At 35.1% G+C, this 23,289-nt stretch overlaps 1 protein-coding gene across 3 annotated transcripts in view; it reads left to right on the top strand.

The window, feature by feature from the left end:
- The window catches only part of Tmx3 (thioredoxin related transmembrane protein 3), a 37,985-nt gene that overhangs the window by 7,631 nt on the left and 7,065 nt on the right, over nucleotides 1-23,289 (top strand). The window contains exons 5-14 of one of the 3 annotated variants that reach the window (XM_074069664.1): nucleotides 6,129-6,174; nucleotides 7,451-7,531; nucleotides 10,021-10,120; nucleotides 10,781-10,858; nucleotides 14,922-14,988; nucleotides 18,248-18,346; nucleotides 20,470-20,527; nucleotides 20,713-20,766; nucleotides 21,866-21,922; nucleotides 23,154-23,283. In XM_074069664.1, coding sequence (XP_073925765.1) covers nucleotides 6,129-6,174; nucleotides 7,451-7,531; nucleotides 10,021-10,120; nucleotides 10,781-10,858; nucleotides 14,922-14,988; nucleotides 18,248-18,346; nucleotides 20,470-20,527; nucleotides 20,713-20,766; nucleotides 21,866-21,922; nucleotides 23,154-23,283 — 770 coding nt within the window. The remainder of the gene's footprint in view (nucleotides 1-6,128; nucleotides 6,175-7,450; nucleotides 7,532-10,020; nucleotides 10,121-10,780; nucleotides 10,859-14,921; nucleotides 14,989-18,247; nucleotides 18,347-20,469; nucleotides 20,528-20,712; nucleotides 20,767-21,865; nucleotides 21,923-23,153; nucleotides 23,284-23,289) is intronic. The other 2 variants (XM_074069665.1, XM_020171124.2) reach the window with 2 other exon arrangements.

Below are 23,289 nucleotides of genomic sequence, written 5' to 3' on the forward strand. Positions count from 1 at the left end.
TGTAAGACATTATCTTATGTAAACCATCTAGCTTTGGGAAAAGAGATAGGAGAATGAAATACACCTAGGACCAGTGTCTATATTTTATATACTTTCTTTATGTAGTATACTCATTGGTTATGGAATACTGAAACTTCTCCACTTCCCACTGTCCAACTTCTACTCCCAGCTGTATAACTTTGTGTTCTTGTGAATTCTTGTGGCTACTTGCATAATGCAAACATATTCATTGAAAAAATCAACGGTGGCTCACACCTGTAATCCTAGCTACTGTGAATCTGAGATCAGGAGGATTGTAGTTTGAGGTCATCCTGGGCAAATAGTTCTCAAGACCTCATCTCCAAAAATAGCCAGAGCAAAATGGACTGGAGGCACCTACTTTGCAAGTGGGAAGCCCTGAGTTCAAACCCCAGCCTTGCCAAAAAAAAAAAGAAAAATTTAGAAATCTGTCTTTTTTTGGAAAAGTTATAGAATCAGCATTCATTCATTCAGCAGATACTTAGTGTGTGCTTACCATATGCTAGGATCTGTCGGGCACATAATAAGCATCGGTAATTTGTCAGTGAGCAGAACACAAAAATTGCCACTCATGGAACTTGTATTATTATCCAAACACATAACCAATGAATGTAAGTAAGTTTTTTAGTGATGCATACAGTATCCAAGGTATTGTGGAAAGATATCCTCCTAGTATCTAAAAAAAAAGTTGGTAAATAATCGAAGATCACTGTTTACAGATTACAAATAGATTTTTGGCTTATAATTCTCATTGTTGCCTTAAGTAACTGAAAATAGCTCAAACCAGGCAGTTCTGTGGAATTTGGAGTTAAATGGGTTAAAAGGAATTTAATTTCTTTTCAGGCCATCTGTCAGTATTCTTTGTCTCAGTTTTTTTGTTTATGCCTGCTTAAACTTTTCCTCTTTTTTTTTTAACAGTATTTTTGTAGTGGGGGTACATTGTAACATTTACAAAAGTTCTTACAGTGTATCATGGTTGGATCCACCCCCTTCCATCATTCTTTCCTTCGTTCCTTCCTCCCTTCATTCCTACAATAGTTTCAACTTGTCTCATTTTTCCATTTTCATACAGGAGTGTAATATTTCCACTGCATTCAGCCTCCTTCACCCTTTTCTTATATCTTAAAGATTCGGCTGGTTTGTAGGTACCTCTTCCATCTCCTCTGCTTATAGTCTGTTGACTGACTGGCTGCATTACTCTTGCCTAGGAGTTCATTGTCAGTACAAAGTGGAGGGCCTACACTAGCCCTACCAAATGAAAGTCTTTCAGATTAGGTCATGAGAGTGTATCTTTAATGTGCATCTAAGATGATTTTGGTGTACACTAGAGTTGGAGAACCACAACGTAAAATGTTATTTTGATGGATAGGTAGTTAAAGGATTTTGCTTTGGGGTAAGATCAGATTATTCAAGGGGATCAAGTGTAGAAAATGTCTGTTAAAGACTCTTTGATGATAGCTTATTTCTCAACATGTAATTATAATGGTTAAAAGCAAAAGCCATCAGACTCAATCCAAGAACTTTTCATCTGCAGGAATTTGAATTATGATTTATTCTGCTCTGTGTGTTTGGCATTATAGAAAAAGTTTTCCACGCAGTTTTCATTAGTAATACTGTCATAAGATTACATACAATGCTGCATACTCTCCACTCTGTGAATTCAGACATGTATTTTCACCTCTGTGCTTATATTCCTCCAAGAATGAATACTACAGCTACTTGTCATTCAGAATTAAGTGATGATATAATGCTCCCGGAAATAGTATGCTGACTTCTATTGTGGAGCCACTGGAATTCTGTTTACTCTTCAACCTAAATGTGATATATTTTATGGTAAAGAGCATAGTTTACCTCTTTTTGATGCATAAGTGGCCAATACCATTCTTATTCTGACTACTTCTTTACAGGTTATATTTGCAATTTAATTTTATTTTGCAGATTGTAAAGTCTTTTGGATCAATGATTATGTTTCACTTTTCTCAACCTTATATTATCAACATTTTGAGCCAGCCAATTTTTTGCTCTTTTGAGGGGATAGTAGGATTTTTTAGCTCATGTCTTGTCTCTACTGACTAGCTACCACCAGGCCCCCCCTCCTCACTTCTAACACACACCCCCATTGTGTCAACCAAAAATGTCTCCCCTTAACTGAGAGGCACTACTATATTTTGTACTATTTTCATGTTGGACAAATAGTAACATTAAGTACCGTGAAAAAAATAGTATTTTTCAGCCAAAACGGCTTGAAAGGTTGAGCCTAACTCCTCCTCCCTCCCAGAAAGTAACTAAAGATGAAGTGATGGAGGACTTAACACACTGAAGTTAGAGACAGAATTAGACCTAGAATCCAAGATCACCTTGATTCATATCCTCACTTGTCTGTACTTCCAAGTTTCTTCAAGAAGGAAGCAAATGAACTAGTGGCCTCATGTTGAACTTTATTTTGTGCACATTTAAAATGACAAAACTTCATGGGAAGTTACTTGTGTTATAAACAGGTTCTTCTACTTATGTAGGAATTGATGTCAGGTTTTTACATAAATCATTCTTTAATATGAAAAGTAAAGAACAAAAAGCTCAGTGGTTTCAGCTTTGCTGCCTAATTGCTATTTTCCCTCAAACATGTTGCCTGATTTTCCCAAGTTTTATTTATTTTACCAGAATACTTTTCTCCACACCAAAATTGTTTTGAGGTGCAGTTGAAAGATATTAAAGCCAGTTATAAAGCATAATACGTGTTACAATTTATTATTACCTATACACTAATGTTTCAGCAGATAATTGCATAACAGATGTAGTTAGGATTAAGAATAGGAAGGAACTTGGAAGATTTATGAATCTTCTAAGTGCCGGACTATGTGTTAGATTATTTTCTACATATTTCCTTATTTGGAAATCTCACCCATAACTCTGCAACATTAGTAGTATCATCACAAGGGAAGCAGAGTCAGAAGTTGAGAAACTCATCAAGTTGCATCGATAATAAGTGAAGAACTTGGAATCCTGCCCTGGTTTATTCTGTGCCTAAAGCCCACCTTTTTGCGTCTGTGTCTTTTGCTATACCATCATCATTCTTCTCTAGGGAAAGCTAAGGCTAATGAAGTTTTTAGGAATCATTGTCAGTTAAATTTATATCCTATTACTTGGGTCGTGGCTTAAGCGGTAGAGCTCTTACCTGAGTTTGACCTCCAGTACTGCCAAAAAAAGATATGAAAATTGAGATCAGAGAAATTAAATGATAGGGATCTGTGTATAGCTGGGATTTTCGCTATGTAACCTACTATGAGATCTAGAGCATGACTCTGAGATATAACCATTGTATTTTCTATTGATTGCAGACTTTATTTTCTTTACTTGATTTCTGCATACATAATTTATTTTTTATACTGGGATTTGAACTCAGGGCCTCATACTTGATAAACAGGCATTCTACCACTTGAGCCACGCCCCAGCCTAAGGTCTAGCTCTTTACCTGGGTCTGCTTTAGTTCTGTTTCTCCTGTCTATGATCTCCTGCATATGTGACATAACAGGTGTGCACCAATATGGAAGGTCTTTTTCTTTTCCTTTCTCCTTTTATGTTATTGTTTTTCCATTTACTTACATGTATATACATTGTTTGTACCCCCTTCCCCATCTCCTCGCCCCCCATTCCGGGCCCTCTTGTTCTTCGATTTTTTTGAAGAGAAAACATAAGCAATAATAAGAAAGACAGCATTTTTTGCTAATTTGGGATAAAGATAGCTATGCAGAGAGATTCCTAGTATTGCTTCCATGTGTGTATTGCAACCCACATTGGTTCTTCTCTACCAGACCTTTTCACTACTTGCTAGTCCTCTTCCCATAGTGGCCTCTGCCTGTTTAAGATTACTTTATTTGCTCCTCTACAGGGGGCACATCAACCATAATTGAGTTTTAGATTTCCTTTTCTTTCCCTGTTTCTCTGTGTGTGTTCTCCCCTTAGTGTGTGACCCATGTCCAATAATATTGCTGCATTTGTTTTGGGTCTGTAATCCACATATGAGGAAGAACATTTGATTTTTAGCCTTCTGAGCCTGGCTAACTTCACTTAAGATAATGTTCTGTAGTTTGTTCATTTACCTGTGAATGACAACATTTCACTCCTTTGTGGCTGAGTAAAATTCCATTGTGTATAAATACCACATTTTCTTGATCTGTTCACTAGTTGTGGGACATCTTGACTGTTTCCATAGCTTGGCTGTTGTAAATAGTGCTGGCAGCTCTTTTTTGTTGAGATGGGGCCTTGCTAACCTTTTGCCTAGGCTACCCTTGAGCTGTGATTCTCCTGATTTTCCCTCCCAAGTAACCACAATGCCCAGCCAGCCAATTTTTTGTTTTTCTTTTTGGACAGTACTCAGGACCTTGCACTTGCTAGCCCGGCACTATACCACCTGAACCATGCCCAAGCCATTTTTTTGCATATAAGGTCTCCTTATTTCCCCCAGGATCAGCCTCCAATTGTGATCTTCCTCCAATTGTGATCTTCCTACCTATGTCTCCCACTCACATTGTTGGTTGTGATGGCATTGGGGGGGAGGGGGAGGGTGGAAGTCTCCCTAACTTTTTGCCCTGAGGTGATCTTGAACCATGATCCTTCCAGTCTCTGCATCATGAGTGACTGGAATTGCCTGTATTTACCATCACACCTGTCCCTTCCTTTTAAGATAAATTATATGAAGGGATTTACTTGTAGACTATCACTTGCTCTTCCAATCAATTATATTCTTTATGTTTTGACAGTTTTTAATTAGTCTTAGTAGAAAATGATAAGAACTAGTATTTATTTCCTCTGTAATTTGGGTAGGGCTGCATTAAAAACAGGGTTTACCGACATAGTCTCCCCCAAGTCGTTTCTGTGTTTTTGCTTTGAAGAATCTAGTTTTGATAATCACAGTCATATTGAGTTGGATTAATCCATAAATAGAAATGTGACAAATACATTATGTCATTTCCCTGAGTTTACATGAATATTCACAGACAGGACCTAAATCTTCAGAACCTGAGTTTTTGGTGCTTCTTGTGAAAACAAGTGTTGGGCATTGTCCAGACCCTTCCAAACAAGTCTCTTCATTTATCTAAGGAAGGAACTCTAGATTTGATGAAGAAGACTGGAGAAATTTGGGCTATATTTATTTTGCCACAGATTTGATTTGTTGTTCTTATGACTTGGGGAGGAGTGATGAGAAACTAAAGATTAATGAAGATTACTAAAGTAATTATTTAGAACAAGAGGCTAAGTCTTGGAGTAGTTTCCTTGTCCCCAGCTGTGGTAAGCAAATGTCCTGGAAATAAAAAAAGTTACATAGGTAGAGATCATGTGCATAAATGTAACATGCTTTTCATAGTACTAGGATAATTTTAAATGTTTCATATTGTTCATGGCCAATTAACTAGACTTTTTTCTTGTTTCCTGTCCTAAATGATTTCTGTACTTTTAAAAGTGCTGATGGTCTATTGATGTTTACTTATTTTTGTTTTTCTTCTCAAAAGATTCCATTGTAGCAGTGTTCTCATTTTAATTAATGTGATGATTTCAGAATATTTATATTAACTGGAATTGTTCTAGGTTATTATAAAAGCAGAAAATTAAAAATTTAGATAAGATGCTTTTTGGTCATACTTGAATGCAATAATTTTGCAAAAACAGTTTATGTTTTTAAATTTAAAATATGCAGCCATTCTTTGAAGACTCAAGAGGCTTTTTTTTTTTGGAGAAATGAATGAGCCCTCAGAAAAAAAATAACTTGTCATGGGAATGGAGTCAAGTGAGAGTACTTTATATACTGGTATTTTTTTTTTAACCAGAATATCTTTTTCAGTGAGTTCTTGAGATAAATTTTAGGTGTGATTTTGGCATTTATTCTTTATTTTGTCGTAGTATTTTGTACACTCCATAGGATGGGTTAAGCAGTCGTTTTGAGTGAAAAATGTCACTTTTTTCTTTTTTCTAAGTGAGTTTATTTTCTTTTTTTAACACTTAAAGACAACTTACATGGGTTTGTATAAGTGTATTTTTAAATAAAAGGCTCATTGTTACCTAGTTTCTCATTTAAAAAAAATTTAGAATTATTTATTCTTTTTCTTATCAAGGCATTGCTTCAGAGTTTGGAGTTCGAGGTTATCCAACAATTAAGCTGTAAGTTGAGTGTTGTATGTTTATATGTATATTTTTATTAGTTCACTCTGCTTACATTTTACATATTCTTATAATTTCCTTGGAGCATTAAAATTTGGGTTTAGCTTGTTTTTGTTTTAAGATGAGGTATGTGGTGAATGGAGAGGGACTTTATGTTTTCTTATTTAAGTAACTGTGTTATTTGTGAGTGCTTACTCTGAGACATGCACTATGCAGGGAAAGGTGTACAGTCATAAATTGTGAATGGACCTTATTCTTAAGGAGGTCAAAGTATATATTGTTTGTCATTGTAAATCCTGTCTCCTTACAGGTTTAGGTTTTGTATAATTAAAATAGATGTATTTCATTAGCAATAAAAGAAACAAAGAAAGTTGAAATGAAAGGATGTTAATTGTAATGTAGGTGTTGATCAAGTCTCATAGAGTGTACAAGTAGGAAGCAATGATGTTGTGATTCTAAAGGACTTACTCTGTATTTATGGCAATTGAAATTTCCCATGGTTCTCATTACCCTTATTTTGGTAATGGGGAGAACTGATGAATTATCCTAAAAGTTATTTTTATGATAAAATAATATTTTTTCCAGCATTTTAAAATATTAGTTTTCAAAAATTGAGTAATTTATTTCTTGGTTTTGGTGTTTTCCTGCTTCCTTCCTCCACTTTTTAAATGTGTTTACTAAGCTTCTTTTTGTGTGTGAAGTAAATTATCCTTCTCTGTTTAATTGTAGGTGTTCTGTTATGCTTCTTAATTTTTCTTTCGTATACTTTCAGTTAATTAGATACACAATAATTCATTGCATGCTTTTGGAGAGTTTTTTAAAGAGTTGTTTTTTGTGCACTGTTTATGACAAATATTGGCACATTTATCGAGTAGCTTCTACTGTTTTGCCTCTACCAAAATAGTCTTAATTTCCAGTCTTTTTATGTCCTTTTTGATAGAGAAGCTGGTGAGAAGTAGAGTGCTTTGAAGCTGCTGGCCATGAATGTGTAGATTGTTCACTTTTCTGAAGCCAGCTGTCACATGCAACTATCAGATACAGAGTAAAATATTTCCATGCAGTTTTAGGAAATTGCAACTTTTTTTCCATATCGTTCGAGCTGCTGATGATCTGAAGCCAGTTTTCCACTGTATTTTACTTTGCATGGTTATGCCTCTTGTAGAACTTCTCTGCATTTAGTGTTTTATGCACTATAAATTTATGCTCCATAGAAAATTATCAGTTGTTGAAACAGTTAAGATAATTCAAGTTCTTGTCCTTTTTGTTTATTTTTAAGATTAAAGGGAGACTTGGCATATAATTACAGAGGACCACGAACTAAAGATGATATCATTGAGTTTGCTCACAGAGTATCTGGGTAAGTTCATATTAGGAAAAGCCATTGGTATATGATACTAATATTTCAAAATTAGATATATTTTAGTTGATCATATTGAACACACATATTTTAGGGACTTGCCTAAATAAATGTATTTGTCTATTTATGAGAAAACAAGATACGTAGCATTTGTAAGAGTTGCTTTAAAGAAACAAGTAGAAGCCATAATTTGTATTATGTATTTGTTAACTCACATTTAAATTTACTTTTGTGTTTAGAAGAATTTTTCCCCGTGAATTTTAGTACATTTTCAAAATTTTGATGGCTTACACAGCAGTTCTTCCCTTATTCATAGAGGATACATTTCAAAACCCCTGATGGACGCCTGAAGCTATAGTACTAAATCCTATATATGCTATGTTTTTCTGCTAAACATGCGTACTTGTCTATAACACTTACTTTTCAAATTAGGTACAGTTAAGAAATTAACAATAGTAACTAATAATAAAATAGAACAATTATAACAATGTAATTAATAAATTTATATGAATGTGCTGTCTTTCTCTCAGAATATCTTAGTGTACTTTCATCTTCTGATTTAAAAGAAGCAAATACTTTCTGACTTTTCTTTGATATCCAAATTTCCACTATGGGACCATTATTAAGTAAAAAAAGGTTTACTGGAATACTAGCATTGCAGTACCCACTAGAGGGCCACTGACTGATTAGTGGACAGGCGTCATGAGCAGCACGCCTACACTGGACAAAGGAATGAATGGTGTACATCCCTGGGAAGGATGAAGGTGGATGGTATGAGGTTTCCTCACACTAGTCAGACAGCAGACTAGTCGAAGCTCATGAACTGTTTATTCTTGACTTGACTTTTCTTTTAGTATTTTCTGAGCACAGTTGGCATGGTTAACTACAACTATGGAAAGTGAAACTGAATAAAGTGGGAACCACTGTAGCAATTCGGTGAATCTTCATTTTTTCATAATTTTGCTTTGGTGGTGCCTGGTTTATGTCAACTTTTTACTTTTTGTTACCTAATTTCAGATTTTTAAGAGAAGCCTAGAATATTATTTTTCTGGTAGACTTGGGGTTTCATTCCTGGTCTATGATGCTAAAATTGCTTTTTAGATAGGGTTAAAATACATTTCCTTATAATCACATGCATCTTTATAACAGCTGTAAGATATTCTTGCAGTTTTGGCTTAGAAAGTGACAGACTTAAAAATCCAAAGATGATTGAACTATAGATATCTGAGGTTTTCCTGACAAAGGAAATAAATTCTCTATAAACATTTTTTATAGGTTTGAATGTTATGTTTTAGAAGAATTCTGTATGTTGCAGACATGTAAAGAAAATCAGTGCTTACAACTATTTAATGCAATAAGTTTATGTGGAAAGAACACTTACAAGATGAATTCATCTCTAATGGCTTTAAAGTCATAGGCACCTATTGATGAGCTTGACTAAATATGCTTATAGATTTAAATTAAGACAGGGTAGATTTGTTGTCTGGGATATTTTCTCAAATTATTTGTTGAACTAGCATTAAGAATGGTATTTGTATCTTAAAATTTATGATGCTTACTAATGTAATTTATTATATCTTTTCATGGTGATTCAATGTTTCATTTTTATATGCTTTGTGGATAAATAAATGTTGAGATAACTTTACATTATATGAGGGGAGTGCTTTAGGGTATACATTTTACCTCTCCCTTAGTCTTCATGTCTGAACAATTTTCAATGAGTGTGGTTTAAGCTAGAAAAGACTCTCCTGAAGTAACTGGGGGTGACTCTATTGCAAGTGAAATTTCAGGAGTCAGTTCTAGAGTTGCATCATTTGCTAGTTAATTACTATGTACTAAAATAGAGGCTAGGGGAGAGTGATGCAATGTGTCTTAAGAATTGTGCATTTTGAAAATGTTTGCTTTTACAATGCATATTCTGGGGTTTTTTTTTTTAACTCTAGACTGAAAATATTTGCTTTTGAGAAATGTGTAATGAAACTCTTGTTGACTTCTGTCTTCTCTTTATGAGAGACTATTTATTTTTCTGAATATAATAAATTTTTGTACTTTTTGGGCTTCAACCTCCATAGGATGCTAAAAAAACTGTATAGCATTTAAATTGACAGATACTGTATAAATATTCTTAAATACTGTTTACTCCTGGGATAAAACTTTACAATATGTTTTTAAGAGTGTTCTTTTGAAAGGGGGAAAATAGTTCTCATGTGACTCATTTTGTTTTTAGTCAAGGACTATAAATGGATGACAGTTCTGTTTTTACCTATCAAAATATTTTCAAAATGAAACTCTCTGAAGGGATGTATTTAAAACTGATTGAATTGTGGGTACTACGTAAATTGTTAACATGCAGGTATAATAGTAATAATTGGCTGGAGTTTTATTAGGGTTATATAGATCTGATGACACACTTAAAACCTTATAATTTTAGATATGATTGGCCAGCATATCTGCTATCTTTAGCTCATATTTGTTTTGTTTTCAAACAGGGCTCTAATCCGGCCACTTCCAAGTCAGCAAATGTTTGAACACGTGCAGAAGAGACATCCTGTATTTTTTGTTTATATAGGTGGTGAATCACCTTTGAAAGTATGAAATTATTTTTTTGCTCTCAAAACAAACATACAATTGTAATTTAGTTTTCTGTATGGCTCAGACCTCATCAAAACCTCAAAACTACTCCACTCTTACTGGGAATATTTTAGTTTAATCAGTACTCTTCATTATAAAAACACTTTGTTGTATTCCCTCTGTGGTATTTTCTCTTGTGAAACAGAGTGAGTAAATATGTAGGGAGACATTGGCTTTCTTAGTATTTCTTATATCATTGACCTAATTATTTAAATTTTAGATGGCTTTTCAATATTTTATGTCTAAGTCTACAAACCGCAGTGTGAACGTCAATTTTTAAAGGCAAAATACCATTATTCTAAGTTTATTTTATGTGTATGTATGATACACATCTTTCCTGTAGTCATCACCACCATCATCATTTTTCATTTTTATCCTGAATTTAAATTAGTTGATATGAATCAACTTTATATTTTATTGGTGTTATTTTGAAGAAGACCATTACACTTAGTTACAGTGGTCTTTTGCCTTAGAAAGAATTGATTTGATCTTTTCACTGAAGTAGAAAATTGTGATGGTGCTACTTACCACATAAAATAGCTTTGATTATTTAATGAGTAATGAATTTTGATTTTAATTAATATTTTAATCGACCTTTTCCTGCTTATATCATCACAGGAGAAATACATAGATGCTGCTTCAGAATTAATTGTATATACATATTTCTTTTCTGCCTCAGAAGAAGTCGTTCCTGAGGTAATATTTAAAACAATTCTAATAATGCAGTTTCATTTTTTAAATGATTTATTTAAATCTGATTTATTGTAATGTGAAAATAATAAACATGTTAGCTTTTATAGCTGGTATCAGATTACTTATAATTAATAACCAAATATCACTAGATTCTTAATAACCTTTAAGTTATTTAGAAGTAGTAGATTACTGTGTGTGTTTGCATATGTGTCTTTCAGATGAGGCCTTCTGTTATGTCCTCAGACTGAGATCATGGTTCTCAGAAAACATTTATAAATAGGATCCCATAAATGCTCTGAAAAAAAATAATAAAGGGGCATTGTGACAGTTTGGCATATAGGATAGATTGGCCAGGAAATGTCTGTGTGAAGACAAAATATATGAACTGGCACTTACATGATTTGAAAGAACCATGAAAACATCTATAGATAGAGTAATTCAGTAACAGAACACATCATATAGATCCCTAAGGTGAGAATATACCTTACATGTGTGAGGAACAACAGTAGTCATGTCATTAGTGCAGTGAGAGAAGAGATAGGAGGTAGACAGCAGCCAATATAGGTCTTGTAAGTCATAGCAGTGCATTTGATAAGGTTGAAGATGAAGAACAAGGTCTGATGTTCATAGAGCATAGGTGCTCTATGCTAAATGCTGTGCGAATTGGAAAGGCATGAAAGTAGAGCCATGGAGAACAGTGGAACTGCAGTAACCATGCAAGTTTGGACCTGAGTGTTAATAAGAACTGGGGAGAAGTGAAAGCATTGTGTTTGGGACGTAGAATTGTCAAAGTTGATGCTGTAGAGGAAAATGGATGAACTGAGGATGGATGATTAGTGCTTATTTATTTATTTATTTATTTATTTTTTCATTATTCATATGTGCATACAAGGCTTGGGTCATTTCTCCCCCCTGCCCCCACCCCCTCCCTTACCACCCTCTCTGTCCCCTCCCTCTGCTCCCTACCCCCTCAATACCCAGCAGAAACTATTTTGCCCTTATTTCTAATTTTGTTGTACAGAGAGTATAAGCAATAATAGGAAGGAACAAGGGTTTGTGCTGTTGAGATAAGGATAGCTATATAGGGAGTTGGCTCACATTAATTTCCTGTGCGTGTGTGTTACCTTCTAGGTTAATTCTTTTTCATCTAACCTTTTCTCTAGTTCCTGGTCCCCTTCTCCTATTGGCCTCAGTTGCTTTTAAGGTATCTGCTTTAGTTTCTCTGCGTTAAGGGCAACAAATGCTTTTTGTTTGTACATCTGAGTGGATGGTGGTGGTGTTTGTGAACTTGGAGAATATTGGGGAAGGAACAGGTTGAGAAGTAGGGAAGTGATCAAGACCTTTGAATTGTTCACTTTAATTTAATTTAGTGTGACCTATTAGACATCCAAGGACTAGCTTAAAATAAGCAGTGGATATGGGGTCCAGTGTTAAGATTGCAGGAGTAGCCAGGTGTGGTAGTGTGTGCCTGTAATTCCAGCTCCTCAGGAGGATTTCAGGTTCAGGACCAGCCTAGACAAAATTAATAAGACCCTGTCTCAAAAAACAAAATACAAACAAAAGGGCTGGTGGCATGGGTCGAGTGTTCAAGCATCTCCATAGCATGTGCAAGGGCCTGGGTTGAAGACCAGTACCACAAAAAAGAAGATTGCGGGAGAAAATGTTTTGGGCATGGCATGTAGTTTTTTTTTTTGTTTTTTTTTGTTTTGTTTTAAGAAATTAAAGGGCCTAGAACCTGAAGACAGCATAGGAAAATGAGAAGAAATAATGCAGTAGGCAATCAAGATGAGTGAAAAGCTAAAATTTAGAAAGTGTTTAGAAAAGGAGCAGCCAGGTATGGCCGATGCTTATGTCATGATCAAGGTGAGGAAAAGAAGAGCAGTCACGGTGTTTGTTCTTACAGAGGTTGGTGGTGGTTTTGAGAGGCGTAGTGGGGACAGATGCCTTGATGTCACTTAAGAGCCACCTATGGCAAGCAAGAAAGCAGAGACCACAAGTATGGACTTCTCCCTAGATAATTTTTAATAAGCAGGGAACCTGAGAGATTTGACAATAACACAAGGAAAACTGAAGGAAAAGCACCAGGGCTCTTCTTTTAGGTTTAATCGAACCTTCACCTCCCCAGTAACTGGTATTACAGGCATATACCACCACTCTGGCTAGTGCTTAAATATTTTTATGAGGAAGATTATTATGGTCTTACCTTGAATGTATGTTTAATGTTTCCTGCAATATGTATATAGATATTTATCTTATAAATATGTGTTCTGAAATGGTTTTCAACTTTGTTAGAGAACCTCAAACAATTTTTGGTTAAAAACCCACTTCAGTTTTCTTTAGTTTGGTGTGAGATAAATTATTTTGTGGGGTATCTTGTATTTATCTATCTACTTTTGGCGGGAAAGGAAATATGGTCTGGAAGAAGGCCATGTTTACTATCAGATCTCAAACAAGTAATCCCCAAGGTTACCACTATTGTGTAATTCCAACATGTGACATAAGGCCTGAAGCAACTAGAAGTAGAATTTGTAATACTTTTGTGTCTCTTCAGTCCAGTGGACTACATTTTTGTATTAGACAGAGCTGAGAATTCATTGTAGGCCCTCATCTGCAAAGCCTTGCAGGCCGTTTCACTTAGAGTGTGCCATGGGTCTGCTCAGTTCTAGGTGCTGACACCATATGACTCTTCCTGTAATAATGGGGTGTCTTAGTCTGGATCCCTAGACCCCAGAAGCTCGGAATGGGTATAAGTGGCACTTGCCACATGGGCAAACACGGTTGTGCAGTACTTTTATTATTAGCCTTCTCAAGTAGTTTCTTTGAGCATTTTAATTCCGTATTTTTCATCCTTTCTTTAGGTCTTGTACATGTAGTTGTAAAAATCTGCTAGAAAAAATAATATTTCAAAATAATATGGGAATTTTACTATAGTAGAGAATTCTCAAAGTATAAAGTCCATAATTTAGTGGTTTTTTATTACTTTGAATATTAATGTTGCTCGTTCAAAATTCCATCAGTTTTACAACTAGGATTTATGAAAACTCCAGTAAATGCAGTAAGAGAACACAGAGGTGAATTAAGACATTTTTAACTTAAGAATACTCAAAGATGACTGAGAAAAATGGCATGTAAATAGATGACATTGAGATGAGGTAATGAGCTTAAAGGGACACAGAGATTGGAAGTAGGTGGAACTAGATGATCAGTGCACATCTTCAGACTGTGTAGCATTCTTCTAGGAAGGTCCACTAGAGATATCTTTGAAAGGCAAGGAGCTTAATGTTGAAAAGTACCTCCCAAGATCTTTGGGGATGAGTTGCCAAGAGCAAGTAAATGGAGTCATACTTGTTCACAGAACCTTACCTAAGCCCTATGTAGTTCTTTTCTTGGTGCTCTATCATTTGTTTTAGTGCTAATGCAAGCACATCATTTCTGTTTCATTTTCTCTGTCCTGAGATAATTCCTGCCTCTTTATTGTTGTTTCCATTATTGCCATTCTCATGTAGTTTAGAATAAGTACAAAATGGAGGGAAGCAGGTATTTTCTAAATGAATCCTTTCTTAATAAAGTTGAAAGTTGTTTGTAAAGAAGTTCCCATGTTATCTAATATACTCATAACTACCCTGTGAGGTAGGCGTTCTCAATGTCCTTTTGTCATGGGAGGATGCAGCAGACACCCCTAGCTAAAGTGTTTGGCTCCTTATCGTGTAGCTGGTAAGGGATGGGATGTGTCAACCCTAGACACACTGATTGAGGCCTTGGTCCTGCTTTCTGCTTCCAAAATGGCTGTGTGCTTCTCAGAATGATGACTTTAGATCTGTTGTCAGCTCTGTGAATATCCTATGAGTTTTACTATGGCAAACAGGACCGTGTGCCAGACTTCTATATACAGTCTTTAGACGAGCTTGAGGTTGGCTGTACTCTTTTTCTTATTCATTTTCTATTCTTCTTGTTTGTGTGAGTGTGTGCATGTGTTTTTCTGGTATACTTCTATAGTTTTTAAATCATAGCTACTAATTAAAAATTTCAAGTGATAAAAGTTGCTTAAACTTCTAATGTTTTACAGTATGTGACACTGAAAGAGATGCCTGCTGTGCTTGTTTTCAAAGATAGAACTTACTTTGTTTATGATGGTAAGTTCCAGAGTTTATATCATGTAAAATCCTTTAAAATTAAAATGCTATGTCTGTTACAGGGGGTGTTTATTAAAGATTCTGCAAATGCTACTATTGCTTACAATTGCCTTTAGTCAAGTGATGATGATTTTTTTTAACCCTTCAATGGTAGTTTTTCTATAAAAAGTATATTATTCAAGTGTTGTCTAGTGTATTTTTTAAATCTGCCTTTTTGAAAATTAAAACTTGTGCATTAAAATGTTCAGAATTAAATTTTAAAAGATAATCTAACATTTCATACATATACAAAGATGAAGGAATAAAATATCTTCAAGTGTGACATTTCCATGCATCCTGCCCTAGCTACATCTCTCCCTCTGTCAGATAAACTACATCAAAGCAAATATGCGTTCCTGCTATAGATTTTTTATTTTGATATCAAACATACATCATAAAGAGAATGATATAATATCACTAAGTTTAAACAGTTACCAAAATCTTAGCGCATTTGCTTCAGCTCTTTTTTTTTCTTTTTTTTCCCCCTTTTTTGGAGCATCTTAAAGCAAACCCCAGTGACATTTCATCACTATGTACTTCATTATACTTCTCTACAAATGCAGATTTTTATTTTTAGATTACCACATGCTGTCAGAACACCTAAAACTGTTACTAGTTCGCTAATAACATCAAATTCCTACTCTCAGGGTTCCCAAGAAGGGAACCAGGGCTCCCAGGGCAGTGAAGCGAAGTCACAGGCAGATCATGAGCTACTTTAAATTTCTAGAGGGAGCGGGGGAACTTGACATCTGTTGGACAGGACAGTGAAGATGAATGCAAAGTCTCACCTACTGGGAGTCTCAGTAACATTCTAAGTGAAAATCTAATACACAAAGATAACATTTCTCATTCTTACTAGCCGGTGGCCATATGTGGCTTATGAGTACTGTGAAAGACCACAGATGTGGAACATTCCATTAACTGCAGGAGCATTCTAGAATATAGTTATTTTTTTATTCTACAGAATTGAATTCTATCAGAAAAGAAAGAATGACTTAGGAGCTGTAGAGTTTGAATTACTAAATTTAAATGAACAGAAGAATGTCCAATAAAAACATTTTGATGTTTTGATTAAAAGTGAAAGTAATACTTTTGTTGTCAGTCGTGTAAGAACTAAGCATTTCTAATCTTCATTGTCTTTCAGAAATATAAGAATTGAATTTAGTATCTTGCTATGGAATAATAACTACCATTTATGCTGCCACTATACAGCAGGTGTACTTTCTTACCTACTTTACTTATTTTATCCTCAAAGTAATCTGTGAGGTAGGTAGTATGGCAGATAGGTGAATTGTCCTCAGATTGCAACAGTAATAACTGAGCATGTTAGATGAGGTATGATATAGTTAAATAGTAGCTACATTCATATGTTCATTCATTGGATGTTTGTATGAGACATCAAGCCTAAAGAGGAACTGAAGAGAAACCTGTATATGTAGAGTGAGATGGACAGTAATCACGTCTACATCTGTTCTTCCCACCTGCTTCTTGTGACTATGTTCCTTATGTGATAAGCACTTAATGTATGTTGTCATCAAAATAGTTATTTTAGGCCAATATTCTTACTGTTTTACAGATGAAGAAAAAGAAGTAAGAGACTTTTTTTTCCAACTTTAAAAAGGTAGTCAGTGGTGTCAAGGTTCTACCTTTAGATCTCTTATTCTGTCCATAACAACTCGGAGAGCCACTTGTTTTTTATAGCAAAAAGCCCAGTCATATCTATTTAGATTTAAATGTATTCTTGGAGCCTGCCTTAAAAAAGAAGCCCTTCTTAGTTCTCCGTGTTTCAGATGTGTCTTTTGTGCTTGAGACAGGAGCAATGTATGAAGTTTCTACTGGCACTGTAAAGGCCAAGCTTTTCTGGCATGCAGTAGACAGTATTTATAGGCCGTTTTTTCAGACGTTTATTCTAATACTTAATTGTTGCTAGTAAGTTTGGAAGCATTGGCCTCAAGAGTTTAGTTTGTTTTGTGAAGTGTTTCAATGTTATCGCTTAGTGCAAGCAGTCTTTAGAATTTGCTTTTGACATGGAGTAAAGACTGTGGCCCAATAATCAACCTCTAGTTTTAGGTTTATTTTTCTAATTTGTAACTCCACACTCATAAATACTTTCAGATTTGCATTATTTTATAGGTTTGATAACTTAAAAATGTTTTGTTTAGCAATGCAAGTGACAGAAAAAGCACACCTTCCAAGAAGTCAGTATAATCCAGTCTTCAACCAGACATATTGGTAGGCCTTTAGAGACCTTTGCTGTACATTGGCTTCTTTTTCATGTGATTGTAATAATTTTTCAAATCCACTTCAAAATTATATTTTTAATCAGGATATAATATTTCTCTTGAGTATTATATTTTCTATTTAACAGAAAGTATTGTATATTGGAAAAAAGCTAATGTACTGTGGTTTTATATGTGTGTTTAAGTTGGTCATGAGAAAAAGTGGTAAAGACAGAAAAATGTCAGAGCACAACAAAGAAATTTTTGTAAAAATTGCCATAGTGCCACCATCATTGCACAGCCATTGTCTGGATTCCCACATAGGGTTACATGCCTTCATTTTGTCATTCTGTCACTACCTTTTCATACTTTATTTTCTGCAGTGTGACATCACTGCTTATTGATTTGTATGACAAGTACTCATCCTTAGTTTTCTTTTTTTTAACAAATTATAAATGGTGCTTCCCAACATATAGAAACATCTATCCAATTTTGACTTAGAACATTTTAATTATTTCCTTTATGTTAATTTTTGATATTTTAAATGATGCTATAGTAAAACATTGGTTTGTACATTAATTCTTTTTATATATCTGATTGCTTGCTTATAATAGATTACTAAAAATAAAACTTCTTGTTTTAGAATTAAGATCCTAGCTGGGTGCTAATGGCTCACACCCGTAATCCTAGTTATTCAGGAGGCAGACATCAAGAGGATCATGGTTTAAAGCCAACCCAGGCAAATAGTTCATGAGACCCTATCTCCAAAGAAGTATCCAGCACAGAAAAGGGCTGGCAGAGTGGCTCAAGTGGGATAGCACCTACCTAGTAAGCATGAGGCCTTGAATTCAAAGCCCAGTACCACAAAGGAGAAAGAAAATTAAAATTAAAAAAAAAAAATTAAGATCCTATGTCAAGTGTTTTGTACATATTAGATTAAAACATTATAACCATCATACAGTATTTTTACTATTATTTATTTAGTTTGTTTTATTTTTAAGAGTACGAAGATGGTGATCTGTCATCATGGATCAACAGAGAGAGATTTCAGAATTATCTAACTATGGATGGCTTCCTCTTGTATGAACTTGGAGACACAGGTAGCATATGTATAATTCTCTTTTGTTCTACACAATTTTTCATTAATTGATTACTTAAACCTGGTTCTGTAGAAAATGGATCTTCTTCTCTATTTCATAATTAAAGTAGACCTGAATGCTAGTTCTGCTTTATAAGAACAGAGACTGATATGTATGTCAAAGATTATCTAATAGAGGGTTCACTAACAGAACTGATGGTGACAGGTAAGACACTGTGGATGATAAGGGAATGAGAAAGTCTAAGTTACGAAAAACCTATGTGCAGGAGGCCACTTGCTGAAATAAAACTTACTACAACCTTGTGATGCCTGCTTTTACTTGTGAGAGGGGAGAAGTGAACCAAATGAAGTTAAATGACAGTCAAAACACTTATGACTACACAGTAGGAACTGTATGAGGTTAATTATATGGTCTCATAGTTAGCAAAAAGTATAAGAAGCTGTTTTAGGAGGAAGTGTTTTGTACATTTATAGCTCACTAGAAATGAGAAATGAAGGGTATGGTTACCATGTTTGTTTCCATTCTTAATGGTATGTTAAGTGGGATGGAAATAAGCTTTTGCTTCCTTACGCAAATCTTCATGGGCCCCCCCAAACTACATTAATTTATTCTGAAATACTGTTGTATAGCACCATGCTTCTTTCTCTCAGAACACATCTTTATTTTAACTGGAGGTATATCTGGTGACAATGTCTCTCTCCCTACCTGCCTGTGCATTCACAAGTGCAGAGCTGTGCCTGCATTTGCTCATCACTGTGTCTTCCACAACTAGCCTAGTGTCTGCTGCATTATTTAGCACTTAATAATTATTAATTAATACTTGAAAAACTGTACCTGTATTTCTTATAACCCATGGGATGATGGAGCCCATGGTATGACAACCCACATATTGCAGACATTCTGGAGGAAAAAAGAAAATGACAACTCATAAGGCAGTTGGAAATTAAAGAAGCAAGCAATGAAAACAGAACACTGAGTATTATGTTTTCCAAGTAGGGAAATGATTGTTCTGAACTAATGTTTTCAGTAAAAGGTTAAAAATAGAGGCTAGATGGTGTGGAATCTGGAGATGTATGAAGAGAGATTGGATTAGGGAAAGCAACATTTCAGTGGGGGGTGCTATTGAAAAATTGACTCAATCCTACATTTGTGTTCTTGCTGTGAGGCAGATAATATCCCAGTAGTTTTGTGTATGTTGCCTCAGTTAACTCCCAGTAACTATGAAATGGTGTTAGTTTCCTAAAATAAATTGAAGTTTCCTGTGATAAAATTACACAGCATATAAATGCTGGTACTTCACTGTTCTCCCAGGACTTTGGTGAAGTGCCTAGAACATAATACCAGGCATCTGGCTCCCCGGCCCCATCACCATGGTGCTGCATTCCTAGAGAGGGTACCAGAGGTGGATGTGATTATGTTCCACGTAGGGTTAAGGAAATGTGACTCTGATAGTTCTGTGTATTACTGCTGGCAAGTAGTGATCCATGGTATCAAAGGGAATGCCCATGTAAAAATTATATTCTTACTGTCATATACCATTCTTTTATAGCTACAACAATTTTTAGTAAACATCTTCTGTCAACTTATTCCTTATGGTTTTAGCTTTTGACAAAATAATTACTTTTGTCAATTTGTAAGTGACATGAAAAATGCAATTTAAGTATGTAAATTATTATAAATATACTTTTATTTACATTTTAGGGAAGAGAAGAGGGAAGAAATTTATCATTGACAGTTCAATAATTCACTGATTCACTCTACATATATAAAGAATATTTCAGAATAAATTAATGTACTTTGAAAGGGCCAGTGAAAATTTTCCTCAGGAAGCAATATTTGGTCTGAGTTTGAGTGACTGACTACATATTTCCATGTGCAGAATACTTCCACAAAGTACATATGAAATGGTTTTGTGAAAGTGATACAGCTGTTTTAAGAAACTGGTAGGTCAGTTTGGCTAGAAAGGAGAATATGGGAAGACTAGAGAACAGTTTGCCATAGTATTTTGATTTATGATACAATAATTGCAATTCAACTCTAGAAACATTTTTTTTTCTCTATCAACCAGAAAAGTACTAGTTGAAGAGTTTGTAAAATGAGGGTTGTGTCATTCTTAATTTCAGGAAAGCTTGTGGCTATTGCAGTCATTGATGAGAAAAATACATCACTTGAGCATACCAGGTAAGTTACCTTGAAATAGTTTTAAGCGTCAGATGTCAGGCAATTCAGACTTTACATGGCTTTAGATAAACTTCACATGGGCCCATATTTTTCTTCACTAGAAGGCAGCAGATGTTGTGTTTGAATAAGTATAATACACTTTTCAAAGAAAAAGTTGATGTATTTATATGCTTTTTATTCTGCAGATTAAAGTCAATTATTCAGGAAGTTGCTAGAGATCATAGAGACCATTTCCATAGGTATGTGCTTGCTTTCTGGAAGATTCCTTTATTTTTATTTGTGTGTTGTAGTAAAGCAAGCATAGCATAGGGTGAGCATCCTAACCTGAAAATCTGAAATTCAGACTGCTCTAAGACCTGCAACGTTTGAGCTCTGATATGACCGGATGAATGGAAAATTCCTGATCTCGTGGTGACAGGTAGCAGTCAGAACGAGTGCTCCTTTAAACTGTCGTATGAAATTTCCTTCATGCTGTGTGTATGAGGTATATGTGAAACAGAAATGAATTTTGTGTGTACATGTAGGTGCCCCCACCCCCCACCTTAAAAAGTCAAATCTGAAACACTTCTGGTTCCAAGCCTTTCAGATAAGGAGTCCTCAGTCTGCACTGCATACTTTCAAAGGTGAATCAGGAACTGATGTAAACGATAGCCTGTTGAATTTCAGCTTACCTGTCTGGATCTTGAAATTCACTGATGGTCTGTCATATGAGCTGGAGGAAAAAACGCTCTGTTTTATGTACGATTTGTACTATACCTGCTTCCTGATAGTATTTGAGACAAGTTTTATGTGAAGAAAATATGTACATATATTCATAAATTTGAGATTAAGTGAGCAATCAGAAGTCAGAGATCAGTATAATAAGAATTCAAAGAATAACTGAGTATAAAATGACATCAGACATAATTTTATTGTATCCCAAATCATTCTATTTTCTGCCATGAAAGATAGTAGTATAAATTTGTTAGTTATTATTTTCTTCCACATCTTCTAGTAAAAGGTCATTGTGCAGTTGTCATGGTACACAGTAGGTGACATCTTCTGAGTAATTCTGTTTTATAGTAAACAGGAGGTTTTTTGTAAACATATTTCAGGTAGAAAACTTTTACTTCCCTGCTTTTAAAACTTGCATCAGTGAAGTAGCTGTGTCTTGTTAAAATTTCGTACTAATACTCATTGGCTTTTGGATCTCAAAAGCCAGTAGATTTTGTACTTTTCTATATATCGTGATGATTTACATGTAAGGCATTTGCTATAAAGTTCACTTTGTTCTCTTGTTTACTTTTTTAAAGCTTACTCTTGTTCCCTCCCCTCTCCTTTGTTGTCACTGTCTGTTAGGGATTTTCAGTTTGGCCATATGGATGGAAATGGCTACATAAATACCTTGCTGATGGAGTAAGTAAAGTACTGAGTGATTTTGCTGTAATTGCAACAGTTTTTAATTTTCTCTTTCTGTGAAATGGGCAGAAGAGTTAAAGGGCTGAAACAGAAAAACAGTTGGTATATTCTCATGTAAACATTCTCCTGTTGAAAAATTCTAAATTCTGTATTTGAAACTTGCTGAGTGGTTTGATTTGTTTTGGCGGTTACTGGGGTTTGAACTCAAGACTTGCTTGGCAGGCAGACACTCTCTTCTTGAGAAGCACCTCCATCCTTTTTTGCTCTGGTTATTTTGGAGAAAAGTTTCACTTTTTGCCCAGGGTGGCATGGACCATGACCCTCCTGTTTTAAACTTCCCACCATCACTGGGGTGACAGGTGTGCGCCAACCATGCCCAACTTTTTTTCTTTTAGATGGAGTCACACAAACTTTTTTGCCTGGCCTATAACCACAGTCCTCCTGATCTCAGCCTCCCACATAGTTGTGATCACATGTGCAAGCCGCTGAGCCAAGCACATCTGCAACTTTTAAGAGAACACTCAGATATTTAAACACAAACAGTATGACCCTGCTGTCCATGCTTTTTCCTGATTTCCTGCATACCATCTAACTGAGGTGGGGTTTTATGTGTAATATTATATAGAAACTGATAATTCACACCTCATAACTTTTGTTGTTGACTGGGCACGTTGTGTCACTTCTGTAATCACAGCTACATGGGAGGAAGAGTTTGGGAAGATGGTGGTTTAAGGCCAGCCTCGGCAAATTAACAAGACACCATCTCACTAAATAAGCCAGGCATGGTGGCATGTGCCTGTGGTCCCAGCTGTGCAGATTCCCCATAAGTAAGAGGATCATTGTCCAAGGCTGACCCTGGGCAAAAACATATGACCCCACCCTTCTTGGGGTGTGACTTAAATAGTAAAATGCCTGACTAGCAAGCATGAGGTCCTGAGTTAAAATTCCACTACTCCATAAATAAACTAAAATAAACAAATAAATACATAACCTATTTAAGTTTAATTGTGACTTCTCAGCCATCATTATGTGGTTTGTTATGTTTATCATATAATCTTTATTTAATCAGCTTTAAAATTGATGCTGATTTGTAGGTAAAGGGAGGCAAAGTCATTTAATACACTTCTGTTTTTATAATTATGGTTACTGAGATACAAATAAGTACCAGAATATTTGGTATCTCCATGTTTAATGTGTATTTTGATTTCTTTGGTTTTTATATTTTCAGTGAATTGACAGTGCCAACTGTAGTTGTACTGAATACTTCAAACCAACAATACTTTTTGCTAGATAGACGGATTAAGGACGCCAAAGACATGGTCCAGTTCATTAATAGCATTTTGGATGGCACAGTAGAAGTAAGT

Source organism: Castor canadensis, chromosome 4, assembly GCF_047511655.1.
Source record: "Castor canadensis chromosome 4, mCasCan1.hap1v2, whole genome shotgun sequence".
NCBI lineage: Eukaryota > Metazoa > Chordata > Mammalia > Rodentia > Castoridae > Castor > Castor canadensis.